The sequence below is a fragment of the Physcomitrium patens genome, chromosome 5, assembly GCF_059467195.1.
Source record: "Physcomitrium patens ecotype Gransden chromosome 5, ASM5946719v1, whole genome shotgun sequence".
Lineage (NCBI taxonomy): Eukaryota > Viridiplantae > Streptophyta > Bryopsida > Funariales > Funariaceae > Physcomitrium > Physcomitrium patens.
The window spans coordinates 15,528,972-15,547,156 of NC_143414.1; the positions used below are offsets into that span (position 1 = coordinate 15,528,972).

At 34.7% G+C, this 18,185-nt stretch overlaps 1 protein-coding gene and 1 long non-coding RNA gene across 14 annotated transcripts; one reads left to right on the forward strand and one right to left on the reverse strand.

Moving 5' to 3' along the window:
* Nucleotides 1–6,317: 6,317 nt before the first annotated feature.
* On the reverse strand, nt 6,318–9,815 carry LOC149989306 (uncharacterized). Its single transcript, XR_016503099.1, has 2 exons — nt 8,938–9,815; nt 6,318–8,717 (listed from the first exon to the last, which is right to left on the reverse strand). It is a non-coding gene; the product is annotated as an uncharacterized LOC149989306 (long non-coding RNA).
* Nucleotides 9,816–10,575: 760 nt separating this feature from the next.
* LOC141045386 (uncharacterized) lies at nt 10,576–16,936 on the forward strand. Of its 13 annotated transcripts, none has more exons than XM_073533997.2 (4): nt 10,576–11,329; nt 11,515–11,609; nt 11,984–12,100; nt 12,814–16,936. In XM_073533997.2, exon 4 carries the CDS (start codon nt 13,061–13,063, stop codon nt 13,748–13,750), a length of 690 nt encoding a protein of 229 aa, XP_073390098.1. In that variant the 5' UTR covers nt 10,576–11,329; nt 11,515–11,609; nt 11,984–12,100; nt 12,814–13,060; the 3' UTR covers nt 13,751–16,936. The 13 variants fall into 13 exon arrangements, with proteins under 13 accessions (XP_073390098.1, XP_090106780.1, XP_073390094.1 ...); XM_090250654.1 differs by having other exon boundaries at nt 11,552–11,629; nt 11,972–12,100; XM_073533993.2 differs by having other exon boundaries at nt 11,552–11,609; nt 11,972–12,100.
* The last annotated feature ends 1,249 nt before the right edge of the window (nt 16,937–18,185 follow it).

An 18,185-nucleotide genomic window follows, 5' to 3' on the forward strand; every position in this document is an offset into this window, starting at 1 on the left:
ATATTCTTTATATTATATTAAAAGATTTCTTGATATATTTATATCATTAAAATAAATAATGCATAAACAGATATATATATATATATATATATATATATATTTATTGACATGCATAAATATTCTTTTTTTAAATAAATATTTAATTATATTAAACTTATGCTTATTACTTATTTTGAAATATCCTTAAATATATTATGAAAAATATCAAGGTTATTAGAGATCTAATATATTTTAAAGTTTATACTTTTTAACCAAAATAGATCCAAATTGAATAGATTAGCTTGAGATTTAATAATATAAAATATTTTTAAGATGTTATGACCATTTTTTGCTACATCTAGTGAAATAGTTTTATGAATAATATCTCTAAAAGATAAAGGTCAATCATCTATGACTTCTATATATATGGGTTTAATTTTCTTTAAAAAAATTATTTTATGACTCTTAACAAATGCTTCATCTAAAAAACAAATTAAAACTCTTGAATCTAATAAGACAAAGATTTTATAATTTTTAAGTCCTAAACAAATATCTATTGTAAAAAAAAAAAAAAAAAAAAAAAAAAATGTGAGGGTTTTAAAGAAAGAATATGTCCCTCAAAAGATGTTACATAAGAATCTAACCATATGGTTCCTATTATAATTTAGCAAACTTGTTTTTGACATATTATCTTTTCTATCAGCCATGCTCTTCATTCTATAATTGTATTGCTTCTTAGAACAATGTTGAAAAATGTATTTAGATTCTTTGCAATATAAAGCAATCATTCTTAAAAAAAATTATATTATATATTATCTTATTTGGAAATTTATTAGGTACTTTGTTGTAAAAGATAAACTTATATTTTGTAACAAAAGAAGAACCTAAAAATTCCTAATAAATTCCCAAATAAATTCCAATTAAATATTAATAATTTTTATAAAATTCTAATAAAATCTTTAAAGATAATTATAAAGAAATACTTAAGAAAACACAAAAAACCTCAAAAAAATATTTAAAAACTTAGAAATACTTATTAACCTTCAAAATATTTTAATCCAAGCTTTTAAACATTTGAAAGATTATTTAAAAGCTTAAAAATGCTTATTAACTTTCAAAAAATAACTTCTGAGATTCTAATTTACTTAAATTTTAATAATCTTTGAACTAATTATCTAATTAATACAAATTCAACATAATTATTTTCAAAAATTCAAGAATAAATTTATGAAATTCTTTAAAATATAAATCCAAAGTCACCTTAAATAATTCTAACTATCTAAAGTTCTTACAAAGCCATTATATACTCAATCTCTCACAACTAATACTCAAAAAAATCTTATCAAGTCTACTCTCTTATATTAATCTTTGATCAATAAAAAAAACTTGTAATTATTATGAACGTGTGATTTTATATTTGAAGGTTTGGCTTTTATCTTATTTCACAACTTTTTCTTTCCATGTATTAATCTAAAAAAAATTAGATATTTTTGATAATTTTTTTTTAATATCACCTAAAGATTTCTATAATATTATTTTTTTCTAATTTATCTTTATTTATGTAATTTATGACCCTATAAGTAAATAAAAAAATTACAAAAATACAACATGAATAGTAAATATTTTATTACCTTTTTATCTTTTTATGTTTTTTTAAATTAATTTACTATTATATTTTTTAATTAAGAAATTCTATAATAATTTTTTTTCTTTTATCCAATGGCTATATTATCATATAATAATACCATCAAGATTTTTCTTGCTTAGTAAGAGATTTAAAGTGCCTTACATTAATTTTCATATCTTTTACTTTATAATCTATGTATTGAGAAGGTATTGGCCCATAGGATATTTTTACATAGATCATTAGTTAGAAAGAATATAGAAAAGAAGGAATAAAATCTTTTTTACTTTTTTTAGTATTTTTCTTGCTTCTAATCTAGTTTTAATAATCTCTAGTCTTTTTATCTTTGGCAATAGTCAATCTAGTTTCTTCATGAATATATATATATATATATATAATTTTTTATTTCTTTTTGTTATTCTACTTTGATGTAAATATTATTTTTTTATTTAAATTCTTTAGATTCTTCACCTTAAAAAATTCATAAGAATATACTTATAATATCTAAGCTTTTTTTATTAAAAATAGATTTTTAAAATTTATATAATATAAGAATATTAGAGGTTTTGGATTATTCATTTCTAGAGTGATATTATTCTTAGGACTTTTTTTTATTCTTGATTCTTTTCTACCTCTAGTCATAAGTAAAATGAGAAAATTTTTCTTTTAATCATGCATTTATGGCATAGTTTATAGAAATGAAATGTGCAATAAAAAAATTATAAGAATAAAGCAAAGAGTTAGTGATTGCAATGCAACAACTCAATTCATCACCACAACCTCCACAAGATTAATTAGAAATAGAGATGTAGAAATAGTTGAATTTACTTTAACATAATATATTTACTAAAGTAGAATTAGATAGAAGTAAATAAAAAATATATTAAATTACTAGTAACTTCTTGTAAAGTTTCTTAGAAGTTTTGTAGATGCAAATTTGAATATATACATATTTGTAGAAAATTAATAAGTAAAAAATTATACTAACTAATTGGCCACATATATTAGAAATTTGTCATAGGATGCACATGTTGAAAACTTGTCTTACAAGTTAAATATATATATCATGTAGCCCATGAAGCATTGCCATGCAATTTTTTATTTTGATGGTATATATGGAAATAAGAATAAGGCCTTCTTTACTCTTGTCAATAGATTTTTTGTTTTTAATCTAGTTTCAAGTGTTTATAGATTTTTTATCTTTGGTAATAGCCATTTGAGTTACTTCTTGAATATACAAGTTTAAAAAATTAAACTTCTCTAAATGTTTTGTCAAAATAAAACTCGCTATAATATACAATCAAAAAATTGATGCTTATTGGTCATATATTTATTTTAAGCATTAATACGAAATTCATTGTTTTCAACAAATAAATAAATAATTTAAACAAAAAATATTCTACTAATATGTGCTTGAAAGGTGAAGAAATGGACCTCTTCTGAAGCACGTGATTTGTTGAGTGCAGCATTCGACATTCTCTTCATATTCCTTGGCCAAGCTCCTACGCTCCAATTACCTTGTGTTTGGTGCAATTCAGCAAACATAGGCAAAAACATCCTTGTCACATATTACAGTAGCGTCGGGGTATTTTTGCTTCCTATTCAACTCTTCACAGAGGCACAAATCAGAGGATTAATGACACTTGATAACATTCCAAGTGGGAAATTCACTATCTAGTTGTGATTAAAGCTTCGCTAAATACTTTCCGAGCAGAAAAGAGGAAAGAAGTTGTTATAAACAGGAAAGAGGTTTCGAAGTTTCCGCAAATGTCCCAACCATTTTTCTGTTAGTTGCTACGCCCTTGATATATGCAACCAGGTCTTTAAAACCCTGTGAATGAGTTTAAGGTATGACAAAAGTTAGGCGTCTCAATGAACTGCAAAAACCCTCTCAAGTTAGTGGTAATTCTAATTTTACTCATTCTACAAATTGCTCTCTGAGCTAATCCTTGTTTAATTAGTATTACTCTTTGAGTAACCGATTCAAGTTTCAAAGACCGAGATGCAAAGATGACAAGAAACTTCAATTCATTAATTCTGTTTGTGAGCCTTATCCTTGGCATGCGATTTCAAGAAGTGAAAGATTATCCTTAGCATTTCCATTCACTGCAGGTATACCGTCATGACATCCAGTGAGCATCTTCTGAACAAGTATAAAACAGGTGGTAAGGATTTGATTTTGACTAAATTTGATCCCCACATGGTTGAAGGTCACAGGGATCTATCTTCTCTCATTTCTACGACCTTTATTTTTCCACTTCAGTTCCATCTCTCTCACCTTCAATTCTTTCAATCTCTATCACAATCTTCGTGCGGTTCGCAGTCTTCAGTGCCTGAGTCCTTCAAAGTGCCGCACAAGGTGTAAGGTCACGATTGCTTGGTTTCATGTCGCTTTGAGCATGATTTTTCGTTGATTACAATTTTGCAAGAGGAAGTTTAGCATCATGTGTAGAAGGTGGACAAGACACAATGAATTGAATCTGAGACTAATCTGTCGATGGGATTTTTGCGCCTTTGCATTGTGAGGAAGTTGGGCAAAATGCTTCGGCGTCTGGAATTCTAGACGACATGCCTGGGCAGCAATCCGAACTGTAATCGAATTTTCCAAGCTCCTTATCAGTTTTCTCACAAACTTTCAACTTGCACCAGTTTCATCTCCTTCAAATCTCCAACTCTGAGCAACTGTGAGCTTCGCCGCAGGCGTGTCCATTCTTCCACTGAAACAAGTGGAATCGCTGTTGCTACGTCGACAAACTTGCAGGCGACATATTGGGCTTATTTTTGGTAGAAGGCAACACAGAACTGGATCAATCTCACATGCTCGAGCAACAAGAGAAAACGAGAAACAATATCTATTCCTCCAACGCATAATTTCGAAGGTGAAATCTCTTCACTCGCTCTTAAGGTACGGGGGTGTGTACCCTCAGCACTCCAGATAGCTCTTCACTCCGTTTCGTGCCGATTGGCCGTCAACACATGCTTCTTCTGACAGTTTCTGAGCCATATCTTCGTGTACGCCAGGGGAAGTACTAGAAAACGCCTTCACACGCATCCCCGAGTCCAAGTAACTCAAGCGACACACGCAACAGGTTCAACATCTCGCAGACCATGAATAACACCAGACGCTTGAAGGTTCTCAGACTCAACCATCCAGGACAACGGCGCTGTTTGCCGTTCAACATGAACCTTGTAGGACAGACAAGTCACGGCTTTCTCTGGCACCTCACAAGTAGAGGTTGGATGGCGTGCCACACCAGTCAAGGACGCCGACGGAGAATCTGGCGGTCCAAGGATCTGCCTTGCTAACCTGCACATCAGCGAGCCGATTATCACAAATTCTTGTGTTTAGAGAACTGTCTGAACCGTCTCCGAATGTCGATCCACCACCGCAGCCTCCATATTCTCAGCTCATGTGCTGCCCGGGCGTTGCTTCCATTCTGCATGCAACAAAACCAGTTCATATCTAGAACCTGCAGTCAGAGTGAGGATGGTTTCTGTTCCAGGAATCTGGCTAGTACCCAAAAATCTGTCACGCTGGCGTTGCATCGATCAGTGGCTCCATGCATAGAATTTCTGCAACCAGGTCAAATAGGGACAATTCCAAAAATAACAACAATAACAATAACAAAGATGGCGATTAAGAGCACATTTCATGTATTCTAACTATTGAATGTGATGTGGCGTAACTGTTTTGATTTGAGAAACAGTTTGCAGCAGTGGAAATTGGAGGACATACTTGCAAACATCAGTGTCTGTTACACATGTCTATTGCAGTGTCTATGAGAGTCATTTTTGTGTGTGTGTTTTTAAATAAAAGTGAAAGAATATTGTGAAGCTAATTTGGCTCGTGGATTTAAGAAAGAAGGGTAATATGTTCTTTTCTATTAGAATTTCTTTCAAAAGTAGATTAAAATCAGATTTTTTGCAGTGTAAATTTATGAATGGTTTTTGAAAAGTTGGGTGTATTGTCAGTGTAAGTTACCTCAAAATAAATCTGTAAATTTTTCATCTATGAATTGCACAAATGTACACTATTTCATGAAATAGGTTTGTTAATTTGGTTGCATGAAATTTATTTTTAAATTTTTGGAATTTATTTATTTAAAAATGGCATCCCAAAGCTTCAAATTTATACATATTTTATAAATGCAAAGTGAAACATGCATATAATAATTTAAGACAAAAAAAGAGTTTTTAATGCAGTGGAAAAATTAGAGTTTTTTCAGAACACTTAATTCTTATCCTACCAAATATATAAATGAAATTAATTATTTTCATAAAATCGAATCAAATATTTTGTAGGAGTTAACCGCCAAACGTGAGATTTCAAGGTGACATTATCAAAGTTCCATTACTAATTAAAACTTAAAAACAAAAGAAATAAATTTTCAATCTATTATTTGATAGAGGAGTAAAATTCACTATAATTGATTCAAAAAAAGTTAACTCAATCGACACATAATGAAAATTAATTGAAAATGTGTAACAACAACGTACAGTAAAATACGTGGATCTTATTTTGAAATAATCATCATCCTAATAATAATTTGAATAATAGTGATTGAACATGTAATCCATTAGTTGAGGAAACAAAAATTTATAGTTTTAGATGAGGTGTCTTTGACTTCCAATGTCAAAGTAGAGGAAAAGATTAAATCAGAGATGAGCTTAAACTACCACAGACAGCAGCCAGAACTATTCACAATTTGCACTAAGAATATTGGCAGTTTGATTCAAAACCGGCACTTTTCACCTAACAAAAACCCACACATTTCCAAATGCAATAAACAAATAAAAATGTGGGCCAGGGTTTCGAAAAGCACAAACAGCTTATTCTTCAAACCTTTCTTGGTTTGCTATCAGAGACTGAAAAACGATAAACAAAACTTTCACACCACAACAAAGTGGGAACAATCGCTGTCACTTGAAGATGCTGCACCTCGAGTGCAGACAAACTGAACCCATGCCGAGAATAGATTTGCCTGTGCAGTTGTAGACGCTGAAGGTCCCTGGATTCGACATTGTTTTGCAACACTATGTCACGGTTTTCATCAAATATGATAAATGAGGACACTGCCCGGTAGCAAAAGGAATCTGATCTCCGCGCACTCCGCTCAATGTCGACAAAACCAACGGCATTCTTCCCGATGGAGAGTGACGCATTCTTCTCTTGAGATCGCTTCGCAGAATGCGGGAGATCCAGCGAAGATAGACTCCGTCCTCTGAATCAGACAATCTGATCTGCAAACTGGTTCGTGAGCACAGAAACCTCCGCGACGAGGATCCACTGCGCACAGTTAGAAAGTAGATCAGTCTTCATGTGCTCCAATCATGCACAGACCCGAGGCTCATACATGCTGCCAAGTCCACATCGTTTCGGGAACTGGGTCACCGTTTGTGAACGGTCCGAGCACATTTTATGGTGGTCTGGTGGAAAATGGAGTTGTCCCACTGTAGCATTGAGGAACCCCGTCCATGGAAGAATCTGTCTCGGCATGTTTTGAAGCGCACTTCAAACGGGCCGGGTTTGATCAGGTTGATGAAGTAACAGACATGTCGGCGTGGTAAATGCGAGCTAAGTCGGCGACAGAGTTGGTGCCTTTGTGCTGTTCACTTACCTCGAGGGGGAAGAGAACATGCTCTGATCAGACTGTTGTGTGCATACTAATTGGTGTGGGAAAAAGGCTTATTACGCATGCGAGTGACTTGCTGCATCAAGTTAGTTGTGGGTAGCGAAATCGGCTCGGTATGTCTCCACCTCCCTGGTCAGATGCCCTTGCAGGATTTTGAGCTCCAGAAGATCCAAGACAATTGCGATGACCTCATTGGTGCAATTTTAACGTGGCTGCAGTCAGGTTGATGGTGTCGGTTTTGGCGACAAGCGCCTGCTGAACTTCTGATTAATCGTAACAAAAGCATTAATGTACTGTAAGTGTGATCAATGCAATACGTGTGATGTACAGGCCGGGGAGGAAAACTTTGTAAGGGAACTTCACAATCAGGGGCGAGGAATAGTACACTCTCGAGGGAAAGGAAGGTATTCTGTAGTAAACTACAATTTAGTAGCAAAATTGACAGGTAGTTTGGAAATTCATTTGATACACTGGTAGTTTCAAACCTACTTTTTGCGTTTGACTGCATTTGGCAATAAAAACATGCAGGATTAAAACATGATTATCAAATATTCTCCTACACTCATGGTGTAAAGGTCTTGGAGCGAGCTACAGTGTAAATTTTGTCCTTCGTTGATCTGTACTCTACTCGTCCTCTACTCCTCGATTGCGAATCAGTCGCCAACAGGGCAGAGATCTAGTCTGCACGTGACGAATCGATCACCGGCAAGTCAAGAACATCTTGGAGGATTCGAGACGTACCACAAACCTTCGAGGAATACACAGTTCGACTGGATGATAACGGAGCTTCGGAAGTCCATCAAAAAAGCATGAAACTGAGATTGTTGTGTGCCTGCAGCCCATGAAGCTGCATTAGGGCTGCCGATCACATCCATCGACAAGTTCTGCGACATCTGTATGTCGTACCTTTACAAGCATTAGGAATCAATATTCTTGAGAACTACACTCAGGAATGTGTTCTGCTGACGGTTTGGCGCGAAACTTCAGTTTGATACATGGTTTAGGTTTTCCGAATACTCTATTCGAAATGGAAGCGTTTTTACAACACCAGTATCTGGTAGCAACATTCTAATCCCCGGCTGGTATACACTATAGAGACTTGGGCCTGCAGGGCATTCAAGCACAAGCATGCATCTACGAAATGATTCAATGTCTTTACACTTATTCGCTCGCATGCTATATAGAGCAACAACCAGACACGAATCTTTTTTGTCTTCCATCATCATTTCGGGGGATTGTGATTCTTGTTTGCTAGGGATCATTGATTCTTTGTAACAGCCATTGCTAGTGCTGGGAATTGGACACCAGAACGACGCTGATATTCTAGATGCAAGGGCAGTTTATCTCATGAAAACATACGCACTGCTTTTTGTGACGAACCCGACTTTCTCAACACCATGCAATCACTGCTCTCTGTCACAGGTTACCCAAGATGACCCTTAAGGGCGGTGGTATTCCTTTCATGTACAAGAAGTAGCGCTCTAATGCATACATACACATACACACACAAGCACACATTAAGAGTTCTGCTCTGCAATGAGTCACCTTTAATGATCCACACACGCAATCAAAAGCTCCTAGGATCAGACACAGGGCTGCGCTATATTTTGCCGTCTGTACCCATAACTTAGCAGACCTCACGCAAATAATCAGTTCCGTGAAAATCACATGATTTGAGGAAGATTATCATGACAGGAGTACCAGTTTGAAAGTACTTGTTGGATAGGCATCTTGGTGAATGCCCATGTGCTTGACTAACAACATTATTCCGGTTGTGTGAAATCCTTGGTGAAGCCTTGGTATAAATGCCCATCGATACTTTGTTTCCTCCTTGTTTTGAAATCCTGAAGTCTAATGAATTTGTGAGAGACTATATTTCAAGCTGGGAAATTCCAGTACCTGGTTGCAAGGTGTGGCATGGAACAGGACTTACACACACACACACACAGACTGCAATGTGGGTTCGTTTCTATTATTTTCCCTTCGTACAATGCCCTAAATTCGTACACAAAAAAAAACAATAAAAGAACCTAAGTAAAAATAACCATGACAGTAATCGGAGAACTGATAAAAAAGATGCGAAGCGAGGCAAAAAAGCATCCCGGCTGTCCGTCTGTCCGTCCATCGATCATTAGGTCAAGCTTATCACCCCATCTGGGTCCACCCGGGTGCCTTCTCCCACAACCACCATCACTACCACCACCACCTCCAGCACATTCTCACTAGACAGACACAGCCTTTTGTCTCCCAATGCTCTATTCCCAGGCTCCGGCTGCACTCAGATAGCCTCCATGGGTTGCATCTCCAGAGAGTACTGGAAGTTGCAAAAGGGTGAACATAAAAAGAAGCACAACAAACAGAAAAAACAAATAGGAAAAACCACAACAACAGAGAATAAAGGGAAGTATTGGGGAACCCAAAAACCCTACTGAGAAGTGCAACAAATCAGCAGCAGCAACATCAATACCAACAACAAAAACAACAAAAACAACAACGACAATGAGGGAAGATCCTTGGGCTCCTAATACACCCACAGCCTTCCCTTCTCCCAAGGCATTCTTATCTTGAGACCCCCCCCCCTCTCCGCACCCATTATCTGCACAAACCCTAAATTCTATCTAGACTGTATGGATTAAGTAGATTTCCATTTTGGATTTGTGTGAATGGGGTGTGTTTTTTCTCTACATTTTGAGATAATTTCTTGCAAAAATAAAGTGATACCTGTGTGTTAACGTGTGGGGGAAAAAACGGAGTTTTTGCTTGTGTTGTGTTATTAGCTTCTTGACAAGTTGAATCTAATTCAAGTACTAGTAATACAAAATGCACTTTCTTATAATGTCTTGTATCAATCTATTTGTTTGGTTATTTGTTTATGTGACTATATTGTTTCTTATTATAAATTATTTTTTCATGCTTGCAATTCAAGGTGTTAATGTTAAACATATTTTTCTTTTTTCCTTCAAGTGAGAATTAATATAGAATGTGCTTACATACAAGATTCATGTTATGTTTTCAAAGACTAAATTGTTTGGCTAATATTTCATTCTCTCTATTTGTCAATTTGTATTATTGTTGGTTTTTCCTTAAAATAGGACGTAAATGCAGATTATCAAACTATTCATTATTAGATGTTTAGAAATAACCATAGCACAAAATTCATGGATAGATGTTCTTGGAAAATGTGATGACATTTACATGTCAAACCAATGTGCAAAAATTCCTCAAATAGAAGCATTTTGTACATCAAATAGTTGCATCTGCTACCAGTCATTAAATTCACTGTTCTTGGATCTAAAAACCACCTTGGGTGTATAGACACATGTATTGATTCGGAAAAAATTTAATACATTGAATAAAATGTATCTAATGCTTATGGTTGTTTTGGATGGTGTTGGTTTGTTGCTGAAAAATGTCACCTGGATAGAATATAAAAAAATTATTTGGCATTTCAAATTAATCTGTTCCATAAATTTGAAAAAAAATAAAAGAAAATATTTTACATTACACCATCTCTTGGGTATTTTTCAAGAATAACTTAATATCATTATTTAATATTATTAGTACTAGTTTAATATACCCCAAACAATGGAAGAGTAATTTTAAACCCAAATTTATCATTAGCCAATTTTCTAAAACACAAGTAAACAATTAGGTCTAAATTGTAATTTGATTTAATCAACTTGCACAATTTATATCATTTTTCAAAAAGTTCTTGAAGCTTCTCTAATATTATACTTTATTTTAAAAAATAGAATGTATGAAACATATTGTATAATGAAGTTTTAGTAGAATTTCCTAACCTGCTTAAATTATAATGATTCCTAAATATACGCTTTTGTCTTCTTTTTTTACATTGTTTTCAAGTGTTGATATAACTATAGACATGAAACGGTATGTAAAGAAGTTCACAACTATTCACTTGAATCTTGATCATTCTTCTCATGGAAAGCTTTAAACTATTTTTAAGTTTAGAGTAGAAAATTGTGCACCAAATAGAAGTGAGAGAGAAGAGATTGTCTTAACAGGAACAATTTTTTCTACTAATTTGGAAGCTAAAGTACAAAAGACAATGCCTCGTTAATTATAGATTAAAGTAAGTGAATCTCTTACACTATCTTCCTAAAAATCATTCATTGTAAGGATCATCATATATATATATATATATATATATAAAAGCCTTGTCAAATTTGATCCACTGCTGATATTCGATTTATTCCAGTGTTAAAAATTTTAAATGTTACTTTTTTTTTAATTTTATACCCAACCTCGCATTTCTAGTTAAATATAAATCAAACTAAGAGTACTGTGTACATAGTTCAACAACCAGTTTTGCGAAATTAAAAGTATCGAACATTTTGAAAGTAATGCTGATGGTAACAATAACAACTATTGGGTGAAGTTTACTAAACAAAAATGCATGCAATCTATTTGCATATATATATATATATATATATATATATATTTACCTAAGACCTCTGTGATTTTCATTATCATCCAAATCCACAAGATTCATAAGAAGAACGTTCAATAAAAATAAAATTGCCACAACTATAACTATATTAAAACTGTTAGCACTATAATTTTCTGAGAGCGAAAAAAGAAAAGAAAAGAAAAAAGACGGCTCAATCACCGATTATCACAGAATTTAATTATTATTTATTATTTGCAAACATATGTCTGTGCAGTAATTAATTGACGATTCCATATAAAAAACATGTTACATTAAACTATCCAGATTTTGAATCAGAACGTCAGGGGATGAACTGAAACATAACCGACGACGATCCTTTGGGAAGGCCGGATCGGGGGAGACGGGACGGGAGGGGGACCTGGTGCAGCAGCAGGGAAGGGACGCCATCGGAAGGTCAGGATCCATTCCAAACTGTGAGGGAGAGGCGCAGGATGGGCTTTTCAGGACGGAACTGGACAGCATGGCATCAGCATGGGGCGAGGAGCCTGGCCAATCGGGATTCCTCCACGTGGCGTCTCGTTCACGCGGGAAGAGCTGGCACGTCCAGCTCACACTGCCCGCGGGGAGTGGGACAGAGTCTGACATGGCGTTCATTCCGAGGTCACCTCACCCCCAAGGATCCCTGTTTCCCGCCTCCCGGACGATTTCGTGACTGCCCAGGTGGCCTAGGGCACGGGTCCCACTGCCCGTTTTTCTCCAGACATTTCTACCACTTGGAAACACCCTTGTGTATGTGTGTGTGTACATATATAGTATAGTGTACTATAGAGAATCCCTTCATAAAGGCATACGGGTTTTCTTGTCTACCGATAAGACTGTTGTTCATCTCGGTATGAAAATTGTTGATTCAGATTTTACAACCTTAATGAGGACATGGTTGCATTTGTCTCAATCTAAAAAAAAAATCCCTGGGGTGTGTATCTTGGTGTGTGTATTAATAAAGAAGAGAAAACGAGTAATAAATAATGTTGCTCCATTTTTCAATGGAAATATGACTGTGTAATCATCACACCAAATATCGAAATCTTTCCTGAATCTATTGAATGATATTTTTAAGCATTTTTAAAACGAAAGTTGTCTATGATTTTTGTAATGGAATTGTAAAGGTCAACAGAGACACTTGGAACTGTAGTGGATTGGAATGCAAGAAAACCAGCGAAGAACACAGTGAGGGAGGAGCATTTAAAGAAAGAGATTCTGGAAGCATCCATCGAACACGGGTGGAAACAAATAGGCAGCACCTGCACAAGCACAAGGAAAAGGAAAACTCGGGGAAAACAAACAAAAAAGAAGAAAAAAAGAAAAAAAGAGATCAAATAAAGGAGAGAAACAATAAAGAAGCTTGGCCCAACAATGGCTCCGAAGGCCGCACTCGGTCCACCATTATTGGTATCTCGTAGCCCCTCAAGAGTTTCTCGCATTGCGTCATTCATCGCAAGCAGACCAGGTCTTCGTCCTCCACCTCCCCCACTGATCCTGGCATTTGGTCTGATTGAGTGGCCGCCACAGTCACAAGGATGCCTTCCAGCAGACTCCACAGGTCATACCACCACCACGGCTGCAATACATTATGCAGCAGCTGCACCACCACCAGAAATACGAGGACGAGGAAAACGAAGGGACCCCCTTTTCTCTACCTACTGGATCCGAGCAAGCTCCGAATCCAGCAGCTTTGCTGTCCCGAGGAAAGTGCGCCCGATTGGAATCTCCATCCCTGCTCAAGAAGCCAGTGACATACAAAGGGGATTGTTCTTGTTTTGCCTCCCACGGAAACGCCACCACCACCATTCCCGGACGCTGAAGCATCCATCCAACTCTGCTGCTGTTGCTGTTGCTGTTGCTGCTGCCGTAGCGGCGATGGTGGGAATGAGCCGCTGGGATGCGAAGGCGCGGACGTCGCGCAGGGTGGTGTTCCGATTCGAATATCGGATGTCCGATTCTATCCCACTCTTCTCCCCAACTCTACAAAATCAAACTGAAATTAATCGTATATGTGTAAGTTTGCATGTTCGGAAATATACGTTTCTACTGTTGAATAAATGAATCAATAGCTTAAATAACTGTGTAAACAAAATATATTGTTCACTGATTTGTTACGTGTTTTCTAGGAGTGTTGTTGAATTTTGATTTCACGTGTATGGCAGAAGGTTTTTGTGTTTTGGAGGTTTCATTCCGTGTTGAATGTGTTCATTTACACGTGCATGTCGTTCACGAGGGTCAAACTGATGGGCAGAATTATTATTCGTATATTTATAAGTGTAGATTGCAACAGTGTTGCTATTATCATACTATAAACAACAAGCATGTGTATCAAAAAGTTGGCATTACTTGGTGTAGAAGGCTGTGTTTTTTTAAATCAGTGAGCTAAATACATCCTAAAATATGACCACTTGATGTGCCAAAGGCCACTAATATAAATGTACTCTAAGACTGCCATTTATTTTGTTCTTCATTGATTCTATTTGACTCTGTTAAATTCAAGTTAACACTGGAAAGTATTGAGGCTTGTAAATCCATTGGGCGGCCAGGGCTTCCAATAAAAGAACACATTCAGTTCTTTACAGACAGAAAATTCACATGGTTGATGTAATATTCTTTCAAAATTCATTAATTACAATCAATATTGTTGGAATCCCCATTGCAAAAGTGGTAATATCAATGATACCATAAAGGTCTAGTGGGATGATATTACTTTTATGTCAGCATGAATAATCATACAACACACTCTCTGTCTTAAATAAGATGGCAAGTGGATTCTGAAGTATTGAGTAAAAATAACTAAGCATCAAAGACACAGTGATTAATGTAGTAAATGATTATTAATCTAGAATGCAAACAACATACAATGAGCTGGTTGCAATTGGTTAAACATGCTATTAGCATTGTCATCATCATCATCATCATCATATGCATGTATATATATATATATATATATATGGAAATTTTAAATAACTAATTTGTACGTATTTACGTACATACGGAGAGAGATGCAGCATAAGCTGTGATAATTTGATCCATAGAACAAAAAAGTTGTAGCCACGTTTTCCTACAATCTTTGATGCATGATCCATACTCTTACAGTTTAGTATTCTACAAAAATAGAAGACAATAACGTCTTTACTGAGAATATGCATTTGCCATATTTTCACCACCCTTTTCGAATACAGGACGAATTGTTCTATAATATTGGCAGTTTGGTCAATATACTATTTGAGTAATCAAAACTATAAACTAGCAAGTTCACACTTGACAGAAACAAGCAAACTTTAAAACATAAAAACACCGTTAATCTGTTTACTAGTTTAAAACTGTTATCATGCATCACACATGTCCAAAATTGAGTATATGACAAATGTTTCCAAGGGAGTGCAAGTTTTGAAACTTGAAGTGAAGTCAAGTGTAAGAAAGTAGAAAAAGTTCACAACAAAAAATATATATACAATAAAAGAAAACTTGCATTTTATGGATGAAGAAAGTGATAAATCATCCACGAGAGATACTTCGTACATTCGCCGTGTTCATCCATCGCACTCCCCCCCCCCATTTCCTGCAGCGCCATGTCAAGGCTGCCGGTTCGTGGGAACCGGAAGGATGAAGTGGATGGATGAATGCCGTTTAGAACAAATAGACGGACGGAGTGATGGCAGGCTACCCCTAAAATCTACACACAAGGTGCCGCCTTTAATAAAAAATAAAAATAAAAATGCACATGGAAGTGAATTTGAACTTTTACTTGAAAGCATTCCAAGGTATTTTTTTTCTTTATTTTTAATTTTTTTTATTACTTGTATATTCTTTTTAAAATAAAATTTAAAATTGTTGTGTGCACGTGGATATATATCAAGAGAGAGAGGGAGAGTTTGTGTGGCACCCACTTAACAAATCATTTTGGTCTTCGTTTCTTCAAATCTTAAATTACATTTGAAAGTAATCAAAGAATGGAATTTTATAGATTTTCAATTTAATTTTAATGAAAATAATTGAAAAGTTAAATGGTGAGTGACAAATTGTGGTGGTATTAATAATACCCTACATATAAATGTATAAATCTATACATAATATTTTTATGAGAAATTTTCCCTATTCTTTGTTTGCATGCATTATCTATCTGTGTACAAGCACTATTTAATATATATATATATATATATATATCCTTTAATAATGATCATTTGTTACATTACAGTGTTTAACTGGTTTTTGTAAAGAAGAAAAGGAAACAAAATGGCATGTTCTGATATTGTGTTTTATGTGTATATATATAGTATTCCTACTTACTCGGGTTGTGTAAATAGTCATGCTCAATTCTTTCTTTTACAGTTATATATAAATTTATGTATACTAAACTTCTATATTAGAATTTTTTATTGTATTTGTCTAGCAACAACCTATTAGCTTAATAACGATTTAAAACATGTAGAGACAATTATACACCATAATAGTAGTAATACACAAGTATTACAAAGTAAGTTACATTTAACTATAGAATATTAGACTGATTTGTTACTTTTTACAGACATGTATGAAAAAAATACCTCATGCTCAATATATAGTATTTTCTGTATTAACATCAACAACATAAATTGGTGGTACCAAAAAATTAATTATAGAAGTATTCCAGGTACATTAGATTCATGATGATGTTAAGTGTATCAAACTTTAAGCATAAAAATCAAAACACAATATAGAAATGTATTAATCATGTTATAAAATAGGAAGGTATAAAACAAATTACCATCAATAGTGGTAATTTACAAGATGGAGCAATTTGTTTGAAAACACATCATTGGTTTGACTTAATATATACCAGATGCTGGACTGGATGCTTGTTGTCTAAGCTTTTAGTGATTTGTCTCACAAGCTACTAATATAAAGTATATAGAAAGGCTTGTTGCGTATGCTAATGTTAGAACCTCTTTTTATCACATTCTTATTACGTTCTCTTTAAAAAATTGCTTGCTATCATTTTAAGTTTCTAGGAAATTTCATAACAATCATAAAGATTAAAAAAAATACAATAAATTAATGATATTGTAGAAAGATCTTAAAATTTAAATCTGCAACTATGTGTGGGTATATCATATATATATTTAGCATGTTCAACATACAACTACATATATAAACTTTACCCAAAAGATCATGAAAAATATATTTATAACTTATCAAATTAGTGTAACCAAATTCAGTATAATACTACTTCATGTCAATTGAAATTTTGATTATTTCAGGAAGTCAGAATCCTTTGAGCTGCAGACTAATGCTTTTTTTTCTTTTTCTTTTTCTTTTTTCCTCCTTTTCTTTCTAATAAAGTATGCTTTTGTGTAAGTTTAATTATTTTTTCTTTTACTTTGTGGAATAAATCATTATCTCAAGGAGAACTAAAAAAATAAAAATAAAAATAAATTCATAGAAGCATGTACAAGTTCTGAGTTTCATATTTAGCATCTAAGACTTGGAAAAGCATTTACGCAAACAAACTAAAGATTATATCAGCTGCAGACACAATCCAAATGCTACAAATCAGAATTATTTTGTCAATGGAAATTTTCATGGCTACAAAAATTGCATGTGTAAAGAAACAACCCATAATAAGCAGAACAACAAAAAGCATTACAAGATTAAAAAGTCCAATGGTGACTAAATTTCAACTTCATTTTTGCAACCATCATGCACACACAGTGTAGCATCTGATGTCTTAAATATATCATGCTGGGTTATCTTAGACTTCACCTTGACAAAGAACTCAACACAACCTTGTCATGCCAAATCAACCAGACAACAAAATCTTGTGGTAGCATTATAATGTTCTGTCCATCTAGCTACATGTATTATGAAATGGGTCATTTTCAGTATCTTTCCTGAACTAACCAATGACATAATAATATAACTTCATAATACAAAGTTTTATTTCAGTCAAGTTTGAATCTCAAATTCATAAAATGGAGCCATACTAATTCAAACAGAAGTTAGTGTTTAATCAAATGTACCAAGACCAATGGAAAACTAATACAACACGCTTAAATTTTCAACACAAAGTCAATAAATTTCGAACAACAACAGTTCTTACAACAATTATTTGGGTGTTGGGAAATTGGTTCCAAGTGAGCAAGTGTGAACTGAACCCGAATCGGGCAGCATGGAAAAAAGTTAATGACAGGGATGGCATGCATGGCGCTAGTCAATGATGGGCCCAGAGGGGGCTGCAAATGTTGTTTTGACACCTTTAAAGTTGTTTGTTTCCTTTATCGGCCCCCTAAGCGGGGGCCTGTATGCTCCTGGGGGTCCTTTCTGTTTACTCGTAAATTTATCGAGAAGCATGAAAATCCCTTGCAAGGGAACCGTTCTCGAGCAGGGGAGCGTGGGGGCGTCTTGGCAGGGGGACGACGAAAACACCAGCGCTCCCGGTTTTATTTGCCGAAGGGGGGGGGGAGGGGGCTAGCTCTGGAGTTTGCTTCGGCGGAAGGAAAAGCTGTAGCCCATT